This window comes from Oncorhynchus mykiss, chromosome 16 (assembly GCF_057628025.1).
Source record: "Oncorhynchus mykiss isolate SJ-2025 chromosome 16, ASM5762802v1, whole genome shotgun sequence".
Lineage (NCBI taxonomy): Eukaryota > Metazoa > Chordata > Actinopteri > Salmoniformes > Salmonidae > Oncorhynchus > Oncorhynchus mykiss.
This window is the reverse complement of record NC_143037.1, coordinates 17,159,167-17,181,471: the sequence shown is the minus strand read 5'-3', so window position 1 is coordinate 17,181,471 and position 22,305 is coordinate 17,159,167. Positions and strand designations below refer to the sequence as shown.

General features: G+C 41.8%; 2 protein-coding genes across 6 annotated transcripts; both read right to left on the bottom strand.

Moving 5' to 3' along the window:
- Positions 1 to 11,534: 11,534 nt before the first annotated feature.
- Positions 11,535 to 14,034, bottom strand: LOC110491479 (ADP-ribosylation factor-like protein 4D). The gene is made up of 2 exons (XM_021564961.3): positions 13,888 to 14,034; positions 11,535 to 12,928 (listed from the first exon to the last, which is right to left on the bottom strand). The coding sequence occupies exon 2, from the start codon at positions 12,800 to 12,802 to the stop codon at positions 12,197 to 12,199; it is 606 nt and encodes a 201-aa protein (XP_021420636.3). The 5' UTR covers positions 12,803 to 12,928; positions 13,888 to 14,034; the 3' UTR covers positions 11,535 to 12,196.
- Positions 14,035 to 16,500: 2,466 nt separating this feature from the next.
- Positions 16,501 to 21,233, bottom strand: LOC110491478 (transmembrane protein 106B). 5 transcript variants are annotated; one of them, XM_021564958.3, is made up of 8 exons: positions 21,023 to 21,233; positions 20,026 to 20,232; positions 19,708 to 19,768; positions 19,396 to 19,549; positions 19,141 to 19,281; positions 18,763 to 18,806; positions 18,397 to 18,450; positions 16,501 to 16,915 (listed from the first exon to the last, which is right to left on the bottom strand). In XM_021564958.3, the coding sequence occupies exons 2-8, from the start codon at positions 20,207 to 20,209 to the stop codon at positions 16,789 to 16,791; spliced, it is 765 nt and encodes a 254-aa protein (XP_021420633.1). In that variant the 5' UTR covers positions 20,210 to 20,232; positions 21,023 to 21,233; the 3' UTR covers positions 16,501 to 16,788. The 5 variants fall into 5 exon arrangements, with proteins under 5 accessions (XP_021420633.1, XP_021420632.1, XP_021420634.1 ...); XM_021564957.3 differs by having other exon boundaries at positions 20,026 to 20,229; positions 21,023 to 21,227; XM_021564959.3 differs by lacking the exon at positions 21,023 to 21,233 and adding an exon at positions 20,355 to 20,559 and having other exon boundaries at positions 20,026 to 20,229.
- Between the last annotated feature and the right edge of the window lie 1,072 nt (positions 21,234 to 22,305).

The window sequence follows — 22,305 nt, the reverse complement described above, 5'->3', positions numbered from 1 at the left end:
TGCCAAAAACTCCCTAACCCGGACGACGCTAGGCCAATTGTGCGTCACCCCACGGAGTCTCTGGTGACACAGCTAGAGCAGTGCCCTAGGCCACTGCACTATCCGGGAGGCCCTTAAAGTTTAACTTTTTTTAAAGTGAAACTTTATGTGGAACTCTACGCACGCTGCGCCTTGGTCCGTTAATTCTACAAACGATCGTGACACTCACACGTTCTGTCACTAACACTAAAACTGAAACTAAATAATGTAAAAACCAAATAGAAATGTTTTGGCTATTAGACCGGTGGAAATCTGTCCTTTGGTCTGATGAGTGCAAATTTTCGATTTTTGATTCCAAACGCTGTATCTTTGTAAGACGCAGAGTAGGTGAACGGATGATCTCTGCATGTATGGTTACCAACCAGCGTGGCTACCACAGCATTCTGCAGCGATACGCCATCCCATCTGGTTTTCACTTAGTGGGACTATCATTTGTTTTTCAACAGGACAATGACCCAAAACACACATCCAGGCTGTCTAAGGGCTATTTCACTAAGGAGAGTGATGGAGTGCTGTATAATATGACCTGGCCTCCGCAATCACCTGATCTCAACCCAATTGAGATGGCTTGGGATGAGCTGGACCGCAGGAAAAGCAGCCAACAAGTGCTCAGCATATGTGGGAACTCCTTCAAGACTGTTGGAAAAGCATTCCAGGTGAAGCTGGTTGAGAGAATGCCAAGCGTGTGCAAAGCTATCATCAAGGCCAGGGGTGGCTATTTGAAGAATCTCAAATATAAAATATATTTTGATTTGTTTAACACTTTTTTTGGTTGCTACATGATTCCATATGTGTTATTTCATAGTTTTGATGTCTTCACTATTTTTGTGAAAAATTTAGAAAATAGTCAAAATAAAGAAAAACCCTTGAATGAGTAGGTGTGTCCAAACTTTTGTCTGGTACTGTAGATCACAGTCAACAGGAGCCCAAAAAACAGTAGAGTGTGGTCCTTCTCCAGTCTAGGGTAAAACGTGATGTCCAGTCTCTGAACCGAACCAGCTGGCAGTCTGTTCCAAAACCTTCCAACAGTAAAATCATTGACTGAACAATCAAAAAGGAGACCAAAACAGAGCTTAATGGCCTCTAAAAGACTGGAACGCAACTGTGATGAACAAAGGAAGCACTATTGATGTCTCCTTTGAGAGACAAGGGGAGACAAGGGTCCAAATACCAGATCTTCTCCGCATGGATTCCCCTTCACAGTCCGGGCCAGAAACCCTGGGTCTTACCACAAAGTCTAATCCAGTCCTGACACGCTACACTCACAGGATGTAGAGCTACTGTACCTGAACGGTTGGTTTGTCACATGACTCAAACACTCAGTTACTCAAGGATGTGAAGGAGCAGTACTATTGTCAAATTATGAAAAGCTCATTTCAAAGAGGATCAAACAGGACAGCATTATTCTTTGCTTATCAGCTTAAGTTAAAATGTGTTAAGAATTCTAACGTGATTTTACTAGAAGTTCTGCATTATCTCCTAGCGTGTTTGCACTTGGAGCTACAGTATTTGTTTACATCGCAACAGATCCATAAGGCTGGTTTCCCCCATGTCAGGGGCCCAAATATTACCAATAGTACATGTAAAAGCCGCTAGTTTACTCAACACCCCGATCGCTACTGCTACCATCCTCTGCATTTAGCTTTCATCTACAGAACACAGTGGGAGGAGAGTTAAGGTCAGAAATAGATCTAGTCCTGGGCAATGGGAGATGTTTAAGTAACAGCGAGGCGGTATTTTTAATCTAACCAGGAAAGGGTGAGAGGTTCCCTCCAAAGTTGCTGACAGCCAGAGTTGTCCTGTGAGCTCCTCGGCTCACATGGGCGCTCCTTCACACGTGCACTCCCTTTTTCAACAAGGTCTCGCTCACCCACCAGTATTCACGGCTGACGGAGCATGCAGAGGCGGAGTGTGCACTTTGTACTACAGTGTGCATGGCTAGCAAGGCTGTAGCACTAATTGAAGTGACAGGATCCTGGGGGAGATGAGAGAAGTCACATATTTCTTCAGTCGGGGACGGTCGACACAGTACTGGAGGGATGGAGGGATCACACACGGGATGCTGCGGTGAGCCTGATCTCTGTGAAAAGTGGAGAGGCACTGGATAGAGCCCAAGGCAGGTGCATTCATTTGGATTACATTCATTTGTCTCTGTGCAAGTCATTATGTGAGTTCATTCATCGTTGTTATGCACATACAGTGCTTACCAGTATATTATATGAGTAAAATATGTGTATGTATATTCTACATTCATTTCAGTACAAATCCATGAAGTGGATTAAAAGTGATTACAGTAATGCATACTTTCCCCACATATTCAGCAGATTTCCAAACCTGCCTGTTCCAATAACACAACAACAACAAGATAAAAATAGCAACAGATCACACCCAGTCCAGAGCAATCCTCTTGTGAATCAGCCCCTATAGTTCCTCCGGTCTGCATATAATTAATAGCAGAGATTAACAGTAGCCAGGCAGGGCGGCCATGCTCCAGATGGGTTGTCTGTAGCCCAGTCGTGGGGAGATGAGACCTCTGGGGGGCTGGCTGGGTCTCAGCTGAATTTGGATGAATTAAAAAACATAATTTCATAAACCTCCCCAAAACCATTATTCTAGGTAGCCTCAGCCAGACAAAGATGCATGTAAGTCCCAGGCTAACAGTGTCTGAGTAAGAAAGCCTCCCCTGAGCGATGAATCACACCCAGCCAACAGTACGCAGAGGTACAAGTTGTGTTTATGAATATGAATGTCTGTGCCTTGACTTCCCGTAGCAATATCAATTATTCATATGAAAATAATTTGTGTCAGTTACCTGTGGCCAAAGACATGGAGAAGGAGACAGCTGAATCCATGTGTTGTGGCTCTGGGTAACCTATTTTCTTCTGCCACAGGCAAAGGCGATGGGTTGACGCAAACATTCAATCTCTCGTGGAACATTGAAGTACCAACATTGTGTTAAAGCTCGTTTTTCAAGACCAATAAATATGGGCTTGGGTGCTTTCTCTTGCCTTCCTCAATAGACACTGAGGCAAAACAAGTCATACGGAACCTATAGGGAATACGCTCATGGTGAATGTATGACCCAAGCTCCCAAGCACCTTTGGGACTCTTTTTTTCCCCATCACTCCTTCCCGTACTGGCTATAGTCCCTACACTCTTAGAAAAAAGTCCCCGTAGTAGAACCCTTTTTTGGTTCCAGGTAGAACTCTTTTGGGTTCCATGTACAGTAGAACCCTTGTGGAGAGGGTTCTACATGGAACGATTCCCAAAACGATTCTACCTGAAACCAAAAGGGGTTCTTCAAAGGGGTATCCTATGGGGACAGCTTGAAGAACCCTTTTTGGTTCTAGGTAGCACCTTTTTTTCTATGGGTGTACTCTCATTGAGCCCAGAGTGGCACTTTTATGGGCCTTTGGAGAAAGAAAATAGGATTAATCCAGCCTTCTAACGTCAGCCAATGAGTGATGTACCTCAGTGTCCCCCTCCCACCCTAAAAACCCTTCACTACACACAAGCTGTCATACAAGACCACTTTCACCACCAGCTCTATGTCAGCATGCTTTCTTCAATCCAAATATCAGTGAAATCCAAGATATTTTCGCATAGATTTAGACCAATATTACCACAAGATGGAGGAGTAGGGGTTTGCGTATTGATTGGAGCTCCTTTGATATTCTGGCGGCCCCTTGGTAACCCTGCTGAAATGGACAATTTTGAAATCCAACCACAAAATCAATTCAACTCTTGCCTCTGCCCACTCAGATCACCGATTGGTGAGTGCCTCACGGTTGCCGTGGTAAATTAGAATGATGTCTAGGCCAGTTGTAGTTTTTTTGCCGTTCCAAAGAGGGGCTCCTCTGAAACTTAGCAGTCTTCGTGTGATAAAACACTCTGGATAAAACACGGCATACCATTGAGGTGCTCAAGTTTACATGGTATTGTCTCCAAATGCACACTGCTGTCTGGAAACTTAGAAGCTGGACTTGCTGCACTGAGTAACTGCATATCCTTACAGAGCTTTTGTGCCAGAAAATGTATTTAATCTTAATTTTTTTCTATTCGTTATTTAACCAGGTGAGTCCCATTTGAGATTCTGATACTGCATCTTGGACAGGCTTGTAGAAGACAGCATCACAACACAATGCAGTGAACTAAACCTGAGGAGAGAATACAGTCAGACAGAGGTGGGCGATAGATGGGGAATACCAAGGTGAAACCTTTGGATGTTGGATAAGCCGGTCTTCAAAGAGTACAAAATTATTTTAGGGATCCACCTGTCAGCTCGTGATTCCTCTGCTTAATCTCCCATAATCCCGCAAACACTTGTGTTTGTCCTAGCAAATGAGCCAGCATTGGAAAATGAAGGAGGTTGAAGGAGTGAGAACATATTTACATCCGCCGCAGGATCCCTTTCTCATTAGAGGCATTAACTAAGCCAGCCATGCGTATAATATTGAAATGAAGCTACCTTTTTGAAGAGGCATTCACTTCTCCTGGTTTTATATTAAAACTAGTCATTTCCATACATTCAAAATGCTAATATTTGCCATTTGAAGTCATTGAAGTTTCCATAGTCGAGAAATACTCTGTGTCAGTTTAGCAACTTCCTTTCTGAGGTTAGGCTAATGAATTCCAGTTACCAGCTGTTGTGTCAGGATGACTCCACAAATACCGCTCAGAAGTTTTAATGAACAGATTGTTGTGAATAACTTGGTGTGTAAGATCATGCAGGTCACAGTCATGGTTTGTGTCAATGTGCAGAGGCCCAGACTCTAGAGACTGTTGTTTGGCACCCAACAGACTTTTGCGTTGCAAATCAGCGTCAGATAAGGTTGTTATAAGGTTGTGGTACGGTTGAAATAAGGTTGTGGTACAGTTGAAGTAAGGTTGTGGTAAGGTTGTTATAAGGTTGGGGTAAGGTTGCTGTAGCTTACTGTATATCAACGGGTGGTACATACTCTAACTCCTTATCAGTCGTTATCAGAGACAAATGTACAGTGTTCTATAGAAGCTGGAACACTTAGTTGGCAGAATGCACATTATCATTGCATGGGAATGTAGATTGTAGATTGGTTCATTGTTCACTGCATAATTTCATATCTGGAAATTGGCCAATGGGCTTGCAGTACATTATGGAATCTGGGACAGAACCAAATGGATTTAAAAAAAAGAAACCCTTTAGGAGAAAACAGTGATAGAAAAGTCCAAAAATAGCAAACATTTTCAATTGGGAGTATTGTTGAGTTTGCTGGATTTCCCTCTAGAATCTCTATCTTCAGAAAACCTTATTTAATTTTATCAGGAAATCAACAGCTTCAACCAATGTTCCATCTGCCAAATATTTCTCTATAGTTGAGTGCACTCAAACAAAACAACATCTTCGCCAATAATTTGGACTGAATAATATGAAATATTATTGTTGTTTCTTCATTAAGGACTATTTCCAAAATTGTAGTTGGATTTAGAATAAAGCATATCTATTTGGCAGCCAGTATGTCTCTATATCTAGCACAGAAGGGGAGGGAGAGTGCATGTTTGTTTGCTCCAGGCCTTAGAGACAGTAGTGTCTCTTCTTAATTGGACTTTCTCAGCAGGTGGCTTGTGTCTTATCCGCTATAAGATAACATTCTATTAGCTGGTCAATATAATTTTACCCCTAGTTTTAAAGGTAATTTTCTGCTATTCCACACATTCTGCCATGAGGCTGAGAGAACATTTAGCTGTTTTAAAGCTAATTTCCTGCAATTCTACACATTTTGCCATGAGGCTGAGAGGACATTTACCTGTTTTAAAGCTAATTTCCTGCAATTCTACACATTTTGCCATGAGGCTGAGAGAACATTTAGCTGTTTTAAAGCTAATCTCCTACAATTATACACATTTTGCCAGGAGGCTGAGAGAACATTTAGCCTTTTCAAAGCAAAGTTCTTGCTATTCTACAATTTTTTTAATGTGGCTGAGAGAACATTTAGCCTTTTTAAAACGAATTTCCTGCAATTCTACACATTTTGCCATGAGGCTGAGAGGACATTTAGCTGTTTTACAGCTAATTTCCTGCAATTCTACACATTTTGCCATGAGGCTGAGAGAACATTTAGCTGTTTTAAAGCTAATCTCCTACAATTATACACATTTTGCCAGGAGGCTGAGAGAACATTTAGCCTTTTCAAAGCAAAGTTCTTGCAATTCTACAATTTTTTTAATGTGGCTGAGAGAACATTTAGCCTTTTTAAAACTAATTTCTTGCAATTATACACATTTTGCCATGAGTCTGAGAGAATATTTAGCTGTTTTAAAGCTAATTTCCTGCAATTATACACACGTGCCCTGTGTGCCACTTTCGGTAATCTGCCCCTGTCCTTAAAGTCCTCCTTTAATTAATTTTCACTATTGTATTTATAATTAAGTATACACAAGATCTAAAGTTCATCTTTCATCTGATTAAATCCTAAGCCTCTACTTGAATTATGCAATCTTGCATTCTATGCATATTGGTGAGTCAGATTTATAGAATGACCAATCACATTCATTCCTGACTCAAGAGGTTCCCTATTTGTCACGATTTCCGCCGAGGTCGGTCCCTCTCCTTGTTCGGGCGGCGTTCGGCGGTCGACGTTACCGGTCTTCTAGCCATCGCTGATCCATCTTTCATTTTCCATTGGTTTTGTCTTTATTTTCTACACACCTGGTTTTCGTTATCCAATTGCATGTTCATGTATTTAACCCTCTGTTTCCCCCATGTTTGTTGTGTGTGATTATTTCTATGTTCAGTTCGGTTCATGATGGCTGTTTTTTTTCGAAGGGTGCTGTGTTCACCCGTGCGTAATATTTACCGTTGGTTATTGGTCAAGTGTATTTGTTTACCTTGTGCCTTTCTTTTTTGAGTAAAGTACGTTGCTCACTCATTTTGCTCTCCTGCGCCTGACTTCATGCACCAGCTACACTCACCTTCTGACACTATTGTAGCTCTGCCATAGTCACCAAAGCCCACTGCTATCCATCTTTATTATTCCCCGAAGCTGTTTGATTCTGCTCACAAGTTTCCACAACCACACTACTAATTGATTTAATTACAATGTAAGCAGCTGTCAGCCTAGCTGAGTGGAAATCAAAGTAAATGGATTTGGACTGGGAGTGGGTGCTGCTCTCCATAGCCCACTTTCTGACTCAGCCATTAATAGAGGAGAAGAGATACTTGAGGTAAAGAGCCCTTCATATCATTATTACCGGTGTCTTTATGCCAAGGAATATAATGCAAATAGTGGAGAACATACTGGAGAGCAGTAGGAATGCATATGTAACAGTAAACAACAGTAGCGCTTGTTCTTTTATGCAATATTACTTATTCTTTCTGTGGGATTATGGTGAACTTTTCTCTTTCAGTGCTGGCTGATTTGCAGTAGGACATTCCCTTTGCTCAGGCACTGGCAGTGAGACTATCATAAAGAGAAGCTATATGATGATTACCTGTAGTACAGAAGTGAAAACTAGTCAAGTTCTGTACATCACCTCAGGGCAGGATTTGAGTTTTGAATAACCTTTCCATCATACAGCTCTCAGCACTGTGCATAAACCAAATTAGAATCATACCTGAAGGATATTTCTGCCTCAGCCTACTACACCTATTAAAATGTCTAGGGTCTAAAGTTCTGCTCTTAATTTGACCAGTTTGACCACAGCAGGAAAATAATCCTGCAGAAACAGGACGTGAATTATCATGTGGATAATAATGAATGGACATTTTTCTAGGGGTTATGTAACGGCATTCGTCTTTCTCTGACGAGGAGTATGAGAGATCGAACCAATGCTCAGCGTGGTATGTGTTCATGATGTTTTATTTACTGAACACTGAAATGCAAAATAACGTGAATAAACAAACAAACAAAAAACACTAAACAGAAAATAATCACCCACAAAACACAGGTGGGAAAAGGCTACCTAAGTATGATTCTCAATCAGAGACAACGAACGACACCTGCCTCTGATTGAGAACCATACTAGGCCAAATACATAAACACAACATAGAAAAAAGAACATAGACTACCCACCACAACTCACGCCCTGACCAAACTAAAACAAAGACATAACAAAGGAACTAAGGTCAGAACGTGACAGGTTGATACATTTTCAGTTAGGATAAATCCAGTCTGACAATTTAATGTGGCAATTACAAACTTTCAAAGCATTCTACACCTCAAAAACACTACAATTCGCATTTCCTAATGTGTGATCAAATGAAGATAACTAAATGCCTTCTATGCTCTCTTCGAGGCAAGCAACACTGAACCATGCGTGAGAGCACAAGCTGTTCCAGACGTGCAATCACGCTCTCCGGAGCTGATGTGACCAAGACCTTTAAACAGGTTAACCTTCAACAGACGGATTACCAGGAAGCGTACTCAGAGCATGCGCTGACCAGTTGGCAGTGTCTTCACTGACATTTCATTTTTAACCACTCCCTGACCCAATCTGTATTACCTACATATTTCAAGCAGACCACCATAGTCCCTGTGTCCAAGAACGCCAAGGTAACATTTCTGAATGACTATCGCACTCACATCTGTTGCCATGAAAGGCTTTGAAAGGCTGGTCATGGCTCACATCAACACCATCATCCCAGAAACAATTATCCCAGACACAACTCCAATTCACATACCTCCCAAACAGATCCACAGATGACAAAATCTCTATTGCATTCCACACTGCTCTTTCCCATTCGGACAAAAGGAACACCTACGTAAGAATGCTTTTCATCGACAACAGCAAAGCGTTCAACACCAGTGCCCTCCAAGTTCATCACTAAGCTTAGGACTGAACACCTCCCTCTGCAACGTGATCCTGGATTTCCTGACGGAACACCTCCAGGTGGTGAGGGTGGGCAACAATGCATCCGCCACGCTGGCTCTCAACACGGGGGCCCCTCAGGGGTGCGTAGTTAGTCCCCTCCTGTACCCCCTGTTCACCCACGACTGCATAGCTGTACACGACTCCAACACCATAATTAAGTTTGTTGAGCACACGACGGTGGTAGGCCTGATCACCGACGATGATGAAACAGCCTATAGGGAGCAGGTCAGAGACCTCCCTCAACTTAAGCAAGACAAAGGAGCTGATGGTGGACTACAGGAAAGGGAGGGCAGAGCACACACACACACATTTACATCTACAGGGCTGTAGTGGAGCGGGTTGAGAGCTTTGTGTTCCTTTGTGTCACATCACCAAGGATCTGTCATGGTCCAAACACACCAACACAGTTGTGAAGAGGGCACGACAACGCCTCTTCCCCCTCAGGAGGCTGAAAATATTTGGCATGGGTCCTCAAAAATATCTACTGCTGCACCATTGAAAGCATCTTGACTGGCTGCATCATCGCCTGGTATGGCAACTGCTTGGCATCCGAAAGCAAGGTGCTAAAGAGGGTAGTGCTTACAGCCCAGTACATCAGTAAGGCCGAGCGCTCTGCCATCCAGGACCTCTATACCAGGCAGTGTCAGAGGAAGCCCTAAAAATGGTCAAAGACTCCAGCCATAGACTGTTCTTTCTGCTACCGCACAGCATGCGGTACAGATGAACCAAGTCTGGAACCAACAGGACCATGAACAGCTTTTATCCCCAAGCCATAAGAGTGTCACATACTTACATACCAGTCAAACGTTTGGACACACCTACTCATTACAGGGGTATTCTATATTTTTCTATATTTTTACTATTTTCTACATTATAGAGCGATAGTGAAGACATCAAAACTATGTAATAACACATATGGAATCATCTAGTAACCAAAAAGGTGTTACACAAATCAAATTATATTTTATATTTGATTCTTCAATTTGCCTTTGCACACTCTTGGCATTCTCTCAACCAGCTTCATGAGGTATTCACCTGGAATGTATTTCAATTAACAGGTGTGCCTTGTCAAAAGTTAATTGGTGGAATTTCTTTCCTTCTTAATTCGTTTGAGCCAATCAGTTGTGTTGTGACAAGGTAGGGTTGGTATACAGAAGATATCCCTATTCGGTAAAAGACCAAGTCCATATTACAGCATATTACAGCAAGAACAGCTCATATAAGAAAATAGAGGGCACGTTACTTCATTACTTTAAGACATGAAGGTCAGTCAATCCGTAAAATGTCAAGAATTTGAAAAACCAACCAAGCGCTATGATGAAACTGGCTCTCATGAGGACCGCCACAGGAAAGGAAGACCCAGAGTTACCTCTGCTGCAGAGGATAGATTAATTAGAGTTAACGGCATCTCAGATTGCAGCCCAAATAAATGCTTCACAGAGTTCAAGTAATAGACACATCTCAACATCAACTGTTCAGATGAGACTGCGTGAATCAGGCCTTCATGGTCAAATTTCTGCAAAGAAACTACTACTAAAGGACACCAATAATAAGAATAGACTCACTTGAGCCAAGAATCATGAGCAATGGACATTAGACCGGTGGACATCTGTCCTTTGGTCTGATGAGTCCAAATTTGAGATTTTTGGTTCCAACCGCCGAGTCTTTGTGATACAGTGTAGGTGAACAGATGTTCTCCGCATGTGTGGTTCCAACGTGAAGCATGGGGGAGGAGGTGTGATGGTGTGGGGGCTCTTTGCTGGTGACACTGTCAGTGATTTATTTAGAATTCAAGGCACACTGAACCAGCAAGGCTACAACAGCATTCTGCAGTGATATGCTATCCCATCTGGTTTGTGCTTAGTGGTACTATCAATTGTGTTTCAACAGGACAATAACCCAAAGCTCACCTCCAGGGTGTGTAAGGGCTATTTGACCAATAGGAGAGTGATGGAGGGCTGCATCAGTTGACCTGTCCTCCACAATCACCCGACCTCAACCCAATTGAGATGGTTTGGGATGAGTTGGACTGCAGATTGAAGGAAAAGAACCAACAAGTGCTCAGCATATATGGGAACTCCTTTAAGACTGTTGGAAAAGCATTCCAGGTGAGCTGGTCATCAAGGCAATGGGTGGCTACTTTGAAGAATCTAATATCTAAAATATATCTTGTTTGTTCAACACGTTTTTGGTTAATACATGATTCCATATGTGTTATTTCATAGGTTTGATGTCTTCACTATTATTCTGTATAAAATTGTCCAAATAAAGAAACACCATTGAATGAGTAGGTTTTCTCCAAACTTTTGACTGGTACTGTATGTAGTTAAATAGTTAACCAAATAGCTACCTGGACTATGTGAATTGAGCCTTTTTGCACAAACTTTTTTTGACTCATCACATACGCTGCTGCTACTGTTATATGTGCACATCTACCTAAAATACCTTCTACCCCTGCACATCAACTCGGCACTGGTACCCCTTGTAGATAACCAAGTTATCGTTACTCATTGTGTATCTATTATTACTTTCATTATCACGTATTATTACTTTGCTATTATTTGTTTATTTTCTTTCTCTCTGCCTTGTAAGTAAGCATTTCACTGTTAGTCATCATCTGTTGTTTACAAAGCATGTGACGAATACAATTTGATTTGAAGATGGCTTCCTTTTGCCATCCTTTAATTTAACAACATACAGCTAAATGCATTTAGTCCCAAGCCCCATTATAATGCATGCTGTGTTAGCTTTACACTATGATATTGTCTCAATAGATATCAACATACATTTAACACAGTGTGCTGATTTATTAATTATTCAGTGTTACAAACAGTTTACAACTTCTGAAAACAGTGCAATGCACTTGGAATAAAAAATAATTAATAATAATAATAATAATACTGTAATAGCCTTGGTGTCCCATTTGATATCTATACCATTTAGCTTCATATCATGTAAATGTGTCATGTAAATCCAGAGTACAGAGTTCAAAGTTCAGTATCATATTCCTAATGTGTTGTGGTGCAAACAAGTGAGTCCAACTTTGTGTGATAAAATATGTCATAGGCATCCTGTTGTGGCTATTACATATTTCTTGCATCCAAATGGCAGCTGTGTGGCGAATACAAGGTATGAAAGACACAGTGTATCAATACTGCATGTCACATAAAGGCCAAATCCATTTCTCCTGTCCCCTGGGCCATCTTTGTTGGCCAAAAAGCCCTCCTTTTATTTAAAGGGGCGGGACTTCTGCTCAAAGAGTTACATAGTCAGTACATAAATATCCCTGTAACTCAGGACAACCAAAGGCTTATCTCTTTCTATGTTTGTTGTGTTTCACCATCTTCTTCCTCATCAGGATCATCTCGTAGAGTTTCTCTAGGCCTGGTTGTAAGCCCTGTCCATCCACGGCGCTGCAGCTCTGTACATGGTGCAGTGTGGAGGCATTCAGTTCATGGACAGCCAGGGCCTTCTCCACCTCATTCACAGACAGAGCCGAGGCCAGGTCCTGCTTGTTGGCCAGCACCAGGACGGGCACCCCTTGGTTCTCCGAGGTACGGGTGATCTTGTGAAGCTCCACCTTGGCCTCCTCCATACGTTCGGTCTCGGTGGAGTCCACCACGAACACCATGCCATCGGTCCGCCTCGTGTACGACTTCCAGAGGGGCCGTAGCTTCTCCTGGCCCCCTACGTCCCAGACCTGGAAGGTGATGGCCCGCGAGCTGCCCACCGCTACCTTGATCTTCTCCGTGTTAAAGCCCTTGGTCGGGATGGTCTTGACAAACTCCTTGAGTTTCAGTCTGTAGAGCAGAGAAGTTTTGCCAGCCGCATCCAGGCCAATCACCACAACGTGTAAGGACTGGAAGTTTTGCAGGAAAGGGGTGTTGGGGGCTATCTCGGTCAGCTGGTTCCCCATGGCAATGGGATGTTCTCACCTCTTTATGTGAGGTGGCAAATTCTGGTTAATCCGTTCTAATAGGTTGGCATTGGCACCCTCTTCAAAGGTGAAGGTGGCAGACTGGATGGCCGCAGGACTGTGGACCTTATCAAAACACAAACACAAAAATGAGTTACTATTTAAAGACTAGACAATGAGATTGACAGGTATCACAACAATTGATGTGCGATTGCACAATAATAAACAATGACACAGACAGGAAATGTCATTAGACACTGTAATACAACACATTAATGATTGCTTCTATGGTTAGTTGATATGTTTGCAAATAATGAGACTGATCAATGACTAATGCAATTGTTATTCAATTGAATTGCAACTAGCCAAGCAACAATTGACACCAATTGGTTATCCTTTGTTGGAATAAAACCACAACCATAACAGCCATAGCCCAAGACAAGGTCAATTTTATTGTTGGTCATAGGAAATGTCCAGACAGCACAATTTCAATCTGAATTGATCAAGATAAATTGTGGTTTTGGTTTAAAATTGTAAGGAGCGGTAGGGCTGACAACATTTAATTGGTGGCTGGTTGTTATAGTTGTATTTTTTGCTACTATTCTAATCCTCATAATACAGTCAAATCCCAATGGCTCTCTTGGGGCACATTGCTTACAAGTTTAATATGAATGAGGGAATATCTATGCATTTGCACACTGAATGCAGTTAATGCTGGGATATGATTGCGATTATAATCCAATTGTTTTTATGAGGCTTTGGTTTCTAAAGAGAAACACACAACTTCAATAAACACAACCCATATTTTCTCCATAGGCTTCCATCCCAACTCTTTAATTGTGAGAACATCAGATTGAAGAAAATGGCCTGACTGTAATTCTGGCACCAATCTGAGGAATGAAATATGTGATAAAACTGCAGATTTGCCTTCAATGAGTGAGACATTTTATTGGAATGAAACCGCTCTCACCAACCATGTGCATAGCATTACAACTCAGACGGCATTGCAGTAAGATGCCCTATCTCTATCTGTACAAAATCGTATAATAAATAACCTGATAAAAACTATTGTCAAATATATTTACCTTCTAGACCTCTTGAATGTACAAATATGGCATAATCCTAGCGCAGCGACCACATCCATATATTCATACATCCAAATATAGTTTATCTCTGCGCGCTCATATCTGTCCGTCTGCTCCCTGCACTGGTGGAGCAATAACCAGTGGAGTGGAATAGCGCGCACAACTGCTAGAACGACAACCAGAGGTGACGTCACTCAATAATATATTCCGCTGCTGAGTGTATGGACCATAGAGATCCTATAAATATGTCTAATTCCTAATTCTATGGTATGGACAGACTTTGGCGCCACCTTGTGTCAAACATAACCACTACCCACACACTGGGTAAGAATGGGATGGAATTCATTGAACAAAACAGTTTTGTTTAATCTCGCATTGTCATTATCATGTCATGATGCCACAACCAGAAGCACAGTCAGATCTGTCTTCAGTAAGGGCAGTTGATGTTGTCCTGTTGTTGCTGTCTGGAGAGCTCATTGGCAAGTGCATTTTTGTCTATTTAGGAAAGTAATAAATTACAATTTATGTTTTAGTATAAACATAATCAATGCAGTTTGTGAATTGATCTTATGTATTATTGCGCAAACAGTTATTCAATTATATTCAACTCGATTCTGTGATTAGATGTAGCTAGTCGGTGCATGCAGTTTTTATGCCTCTTCAAAGGATTGCATCAGTTCGAGTGGATCACTTTTGTGAAGTTCACGGCCTTTCAAAGTGTATTACATTACTAGGATAAAAATTGCCTGACTTGCACCTACCTACATGTTGACTGCATTAACTTTACAAAGTTAATGTGATCAAAGGTCATTAAGTATTTTTACCATAAAAACTGTGGATGGAAACGTGGTTACTGGCAACACTTCTGCCATGTTGCACTGAGCCTTGCTGTTGGAAAACCACATCAGTAACTAGGTTTGCGTTCAATTGGCGACAGATGTTTATGTGAATATTCGAAAATCTGCATAAAAACAGTATGTGCATTTTCCTACCAGAGATGTTTCCATCAAATTGTTGCAGATAAAAGGCTGTGCATGATGACGTAGCGCACATAAACATTACTTTTGCAGTAAAATGTCAATGTAACGGATAAAAAAATACAAGTTAAATGGGTTACCTCCGCCATTTCTCACATAATTAATTTTACAGGCGCAAACTGATCCCACCATGTTAAAGGAACAAATTATCTGTAGGCATTGCCCATAGCTTCTACATCATTTGAACCAACGTGGAGTTGAATTGAGGTCTGTGTCCAGTGGGTAGTGTCCGACTTTTGACAGTCGGTTACATTCGCCTTACCACTCAAACGAGCCCAGGTTTTTGAGTGCTCATCAATCAGGGTAATTACAATGCGCAGATTACGCTATGTGGTCCAATACTGTAAACGTCCTCCTTCTTCACAGCGTGGGAAGCACGGCGCAGGCAGAACGCCGCGTGACTATCACTCATAAGGCAGGGAGGGCCATTGTTCCTATAATTAGCGATGACATTAAAGTTGGAGACATATAGGACAGTAGGACATTGTTGATACCGTAGCTATTTCAGTCAAGGTCACAATGTTATTCCAGTGGTAGACTAAATCACAGAGCCTTAGCAATGTGTAAAAGAGATGATTTCTCTCTTGGATGTGAAGTGACCTGCTCTGCTCCAGTCCTACCCATTGTGCTGGATGTGCCGCTGGGTTAAGGTTTTCTCATCCCTTGCTAGAGGTTATACATGTCTATGCAATTAACTGAATCTAACTTCTTTATAACCCTCTCTCTATATGCTTTTCTCTTTATAGCAGGTGAAACTGTGCACTGCACGTGTGCACACTAACAAAGACAGCTACAGTGCCCAGATTGACATAGATAGTGCCCAGATTGACATAGATAGTGAGTTCCGTTCTTGCATCACACACTGTTGAGTTATGGGGACAACCTTAGCCAAACATGTCCATTCTACTACCATAGGACCTCTAGTTACCAGGGGCGCAGCGTTCATGGTTTCAATCTAAGAAATTGAGAGTAGAATATGGCCTATTTATGTTACTAATCATGTTGTGACGATTGACAGGGAAATGCAATAATATTCTAGAAACTTGATTTAACCTCAAATTGGGATTCTTTCTAAAAGGACAAAAACCCGAAACTCTGCATTGATGACATCAGATTCATGAAGATTGTTGTTTGATGTGTTTCAGTCCATCCAGTACTCACAGCAGTGGTTGCTAGGGACAGCGTGACAGCACCACCTTATTGTTAGAGGCTCTCAATGGCAACAATAACCGCTCCTACAGTACATCAACGTCTGTAGCTGTAACCATCATGCACCCCCCCCCCCCCCCCCCCCCCCATGTCAGTGTCTTCAAAGAAATACTTTAAAAAGCGGTAAAGGTGCTAGGTATTTCAGCCATGTCCCTCAAAAGTTCCAAGTGTGCAAATAGTCCGAGTCCACACCCTGTCCAGGAAAGTTGTCACTTCACTGCACCATTCGTCTCACAGTCAGATCATGGCAACACTTAGGAAATGTTATTTACCTTGTTATATACTGTAAGGTTAATGGAGGTTAGTGGAATTACAAGCCAATTGCATACTGAATATCAATGCAGTAAACTTTAAAGTACACATAACATGTCTTGTGGAATTTAATTTGTATTCTGAATCATTATCACACATCTCATATATATGTTCTAAATCCCTACAATTATGTTAAAACAACCAGCGTGTACTTTCACAGTTCATAAAATCATTCAGAAAACTACTTTAGAAGAATTATGCACAGCAAATAATGTGGGCAGAGCAGAGGACAATACTATAATTATTAATATTGTCTACTACAATACGTATACATTTCCCTTTGAGGAGTCTATCTTGTTTATAATACATATTTTCACTTTGGGAATCCCTCGTTGCCAGGCTTTCATCGTTCAAAAATCATTTGCCCGATAGGGTGGGGAATGGTGGTGTTGGCTCCACAGTCAATGTACTCAAATGTGTCTTTGGACAGCTGCTCTGAGTGAGCCAGGTAGGACACATTCATTGTCATTCTGTGAAAGACAAAGAGGGAATATTAAGGCGGACATTTTGAAATCTTCAACTGCAAGTGCCCAGTCTCCTGTTTCAAAATGTGAAAAATGGTCAAAGTTCAAACATTTGTTATTCCCGACTACCTTTTTCGGTAATAACAAATGCAATGACTGAACATTGGGTTGGTTTATGAGCTAAAAGGAATGACTATAGTTAACACTGTTACTAGTTTTTACAGCCGGATTAATCCCAAGCGGACATGAAACAAATGAGTGACATATTTTGAACACGTGGCTTGAAAAGGGGAATTCATCCACGTTTTGAAAAGGCTGAAAGCATTCCTATTTTGGCTCCCGTAGTATTAGTGTTGGGTCTTGAAAAGGGGAATTCATCCACGTTTTGAAAAGGCTGAAAGCATTCCTATTTTGGCTCCCGTAGTATTAGTGTTGGGTCTTGAAAAGGGGAATTCATCCACGTTTTTTTTCATCCATGGGCCTAGCCCGAACCATGAAAAACAGCCCCAGACCATTATTCTTCCTCCACCAAACTTTACAGTTGGCACTATGCATTCAGGCAGGTTGCTTTCTCCTGGCATCCGTCGGCCTGTCAGAGGGTGAAGCGTGATTCATCACTCCAGAGAACGTTTCCACTGCTCCAGAGTCCAATGGCGGCGAGCTTTACACCACTCCAGCCGATGCTTGGCATTGTGCATAGTGATCTTAGCCATGTGTGCGGCTGCTCGGCCACGGAAACCCATTTCATGAAGTTCCCGACGAACAGTTATTGTGCGGACGTTGCTTCCAGAGGCAGTTTGGAACTTGTAGTAAGTGTTGCAACCGAGGAAAGACCATTTTTACCCGGTACGCGCTTCAGCACTCGACAGTCCCGTTCTGTGAGCTTGTGTGGCATACCACTTTGAGGCTGAGCCGTTGTTGCTCCTAGATGTTTTCACTTCACAATAACAGCACTTAGCAGGGCATAAATTTGACTAACTGGAATGCTGGCATCCTATGACGGTGCCACGTTGAAAGTCACTGAGCACTTCAGTAAAGCCATTCTACTGCCAATGTTTGTCAATGGAGATCGCACGGCTGTGTGCTCAATTTTATACACCTGTCAGTAACGGGTGTGGCTGAAATAGCCGAATCCACTAATTTGAAGGGGTGTCCACATTCTTGTGTATATATTGTAATGAAACAGGCAGGGAGCAGGTCTCGGACCCTCAACCTTCTAGCCCAAAGTCCGGCGCGCTATCAACTGTGCCCAAAAGCATGCTCAAGCGGCAGAGTCGATATCCGTGCTTATAAACCCAGGATCGTTACACTATAGTGTATGTTGAAATAGGAAGTCAATGGGGCATACTATAGACGAGCACTGAAGCTAGGCATGCTACAGCCTAGTAGTCAGATGCTGAAGTGTCTTGAAGTGTATGTAGTGAGACGGATGTGTTTATAGTTGGTCCTTTAATTAACATATCTTAAAATAAAAGTGTGATACCCACTGCAAAAGTAAGAACAAGGTGTGAATCCTTATGGAGGTTGACTTGCAGTAATTACTGAAACAGAAGAGTTACGAAGACATTTATTAGCATTATATATATATGCATGCATTCGGAAAGTATTCAGACCCCTTGACTTTTTCCACATTTTTTGCAAACATTTCTAAAAACATGTTTTTTAGCTTTGTAACGTAACAAAATGTGAAAAAATTTAAGGGGTCTGAATAGTTTCCGAATGCACTGTATGTCCTAGCCAAGAGTAGTTAATGTACCATAATGTACACAGATAATACTATATTTCCATCCTAATTTAGAAGTAGTGATGGTAATGATATTGAACATTTAAGTGATAATAAACATCATGCTTACTTCAGGCCTGGGTCCTCAATTTTTATGGGTATGACAACAGTATACTGTACGAACATAAAAAAGGAGACCGGAAAACTCAATTAGATCGGGAATTAAAGGTCAAATTGTTTCATATAGGACCTTAAAGAAAAATGCTTTGCACGACAGTACTACAATTGTGTAACTTTACATTTTAGTCATTTAGTAGACGCTCTTATCCAGAGCGACTTACAGGAGCAAATAGGGTTAAGTGCCTTACTCTAGGGCACATCGGCAGATTTTTCACTTTGACGGCTTGGGATTCAAACCAGCAACCTCTCAATTACTGGCCCAACGCTTTTAACCGCTAGGCTACTTGATCCATTACGATTTATATTAAAACAACAGTATCAAACTCACCAATTTCTCTGAACGTGATTTGACCGAGGTCATATTAGATATCTTGATTCTGCCCATCACCGTTTCATCGATCAGGACTTGCATATCAAAGTCCAAGACTTCCATCTCCGCAAAATTGTCATTGGTGAAGTTGAAAACATTCTAGAAGAGGAAACGCACAGTTTGATCACACTGACCTCATGCAATAGGCCAAACGATGAGCGATCGATCACCTGTTGTCTTTGATGTCTTCGGGAGTGTGGCATGTATACTTACGGTGACTTGCATTTCAACTTTGTCTGGGGTGAAGAAGACCAGTACTGATTGGACGGTGACAGGGGATAGTGAGATACTCCGTGGGAAGAGGAAGAAGAGGATCAGAAAGCAGATCAGGAGACACAGCACCACCGAGATACACACGTAGAGTTTCCTGGAAAATTTGAGTTAACAACTATGAAGCAAAATATTATATTTTGATTAAATTCACAAAGAATCTTACTGTATACAGTGTCACGTATGGGTAAAACACATCACACAGTCACTCAAACACACAATCAGATGCACAAAAACAGACACACACACACTTACGTGCGGCTGGGCCTCAGTCTTTTGTCTGAACATGAGATGACTGCCACTAGCTGATCATGTTCTATACAGAGAACAGTAAGAAGGGTTACTATTTCACAGTTAGAGATATGGCTCTATTGGTATGTCAGCCTTCCTGCACACAACACACAACATCACTTCTCTTAAATCAAGTGTGGGTTATCAATAGTTTAAGGAAGACACTTCCCGAATCCCATCAGCAAGTCTTAGAATACCAACATGGAAATAGCCCCATTATTGAAATGTAAGTTAATCACAGGAACAACTAAGTAGTCAGTCTGGCAGAAGTTGGCCACCTACTTCTTGGAATACGCCCTATTCCCCGACAAGTCGGGCAGTTATCTCCTACATTGCCTATGCTGTCCCCGATGGCTCCGTATAGTTGGGAGTGGGACCGAAATCTTCTCTTCTCTGGATCTTGTTCCTGAGGCACGATGGCCTCTGTGCCCTCCTTGGAGGCACTGGGGTGTCCGACAGTGACCATGGTCTGAAACACCGTCCTATCTGCTGGGAGAAAAGGAAACACAACCCCGTCTGCTGTTAAAAAGGGGGCATCAGCCATGCATTCTCTCACATGAACAAGTAGGACTGATATTGTCTAAAGCTATATTGCTCTTTCTATAAAGCACCTTGGTGTTGGACCTCTTTGTGAAACCTGAAAGAATATTGATTTGCTCTTTATAGTGCAACACTATAAACCTTCAACCGGCCTCTATAAAATAATGTCCCTGCATTTGATACACACGAGGAGAAAGACATAGGAGGAGGCTAAAGTCCTCAACATTGCTCTAAAGACAAGACCGTAGCATCACTGTCTCTTATCTCGGACTGATTGCACGTCTATGATTGCCTGCTGCTAGATTAGATAACGCGATACCTTATTTTTAATACGTTCTGTTAGATGAGATGTTTAGATGAATGAGCTTTTTTGCCACAATATCGCTAAGGGTGTAGGCCATTGTAATTGAATGTAACACTTTCTCCTTTATATAGATTTGGAGTAGAAACCAGTAATGCCACTTGATAACAGCATTTACGCATTGTATCTCTCATCCATACTTTACATTCCTCACATAAATGTTGTTTCAAATGACAAATCTTCATAATTTTGAAAATATATAATATAACTCTAATTAAAATGGGCTACCCGAATTAGACAATGACATACACATTAGATGGCCTATCAATTAGTTAAGCATTGAAAACATTGACATTATTAAATGATGAATTTAAGGGAAATGACAAAGCATTAGTTCAGCTGACTGTGTGGAAAGTTGATATGCTTCTGCGCACTTACCTTATAACCTGATGTCCGTCAGATTTTCAGTGCTGCTAATTGTTATATGGTAAGTACTCACAGCCAAACATGTTTTATACCAGTCAACGATTAACGAATATTGGATTTTCTCCAACATAGTTTGTCTGGCGAAGTGACGAATTCACTTCCTACTTGAAGCATTTGAAAGGCAGACGTCGTGTCTGAATGATGTATGCTGCCACTTGGTGGTAAATTACTGGCATTACCCACAACAACTCTTATTATATGTACCTAGATCTTGATTCTGATTATGACTTGGGCAAAGCAAAGCAATACATGGCAGTCGGTGGGCTTATGTTCAATTTCTAAAGATACTGAGTGAACATAACTCTTTTTTTCCGTGCAACCAACGGGCAGAATTTAAAGGGATAGTCCACCCAAATTACATGTTGGTTTCCTTACCCTGTAAGCAGTCTAGGGACAAGGAATGACAGCAATCCATGCTTTGGTTTTGTTTACCAGGCCACTGTTTCAAATGCTAACTTTTAAGCATTTGTGGCACAAATCCAAGTCAATTGTACCTAAACTCAGCAAAAAAAGAAATGTCCCCTTTTCAGGATCCTGTCTTTCAAAGATAATTAGTAAAAATCAATCACATATATTCATTGTAAAGGGTTTAAACACTGTTTCCCATGCTTGTTCGATGACCCATAAACAATTAATGAACATGAACCTGTGGAACGGTCGTTAAGACACTAACAGCTTACAGACAGTGGGCAAATAAGGTCACAGTTATGAAAACTTAGGACACTAAAGATGCCTTTCTACTGACTCTGAAAAACACCAAAATAAAGATGCCCAGAGTCCCTGCCAATCTGCGTGAACGTGCCTTAGGCATGCTGCAAGGAGGCATGAGGACTGCAGATGTGGCCAGGGCAATAAATTGCAATGTCCGTACTGTGAGAAGCCTAAAACAGAGCTACAGGGAGACAGGACAGACAGCTGAGCATCCTCGCAGTGGCAGACCACGTGTAACAACAACTGCACAGGATCGGTACACCCGAACATCACACCTGCGGGACAGGTACAGGATGGCAACAACAACTGCCCGAGTTACACCAGGAACGCACAATCCCTGCATCGGTACTTAGACTTTCCGCAATAGGCTGAGAGAGGCTGGACTGAGGGCTTGTAGGCCTGTTGTAAGGCAGGTCCTCACTAGGTTGCCAGTAGGCAACATCGTCGCCTACTGGCACAAACCCACTGTCGCTGGACCAGACAGGACTGGCAAAAAGTGCTCTTCACTGACGAGTCGCAGTTTT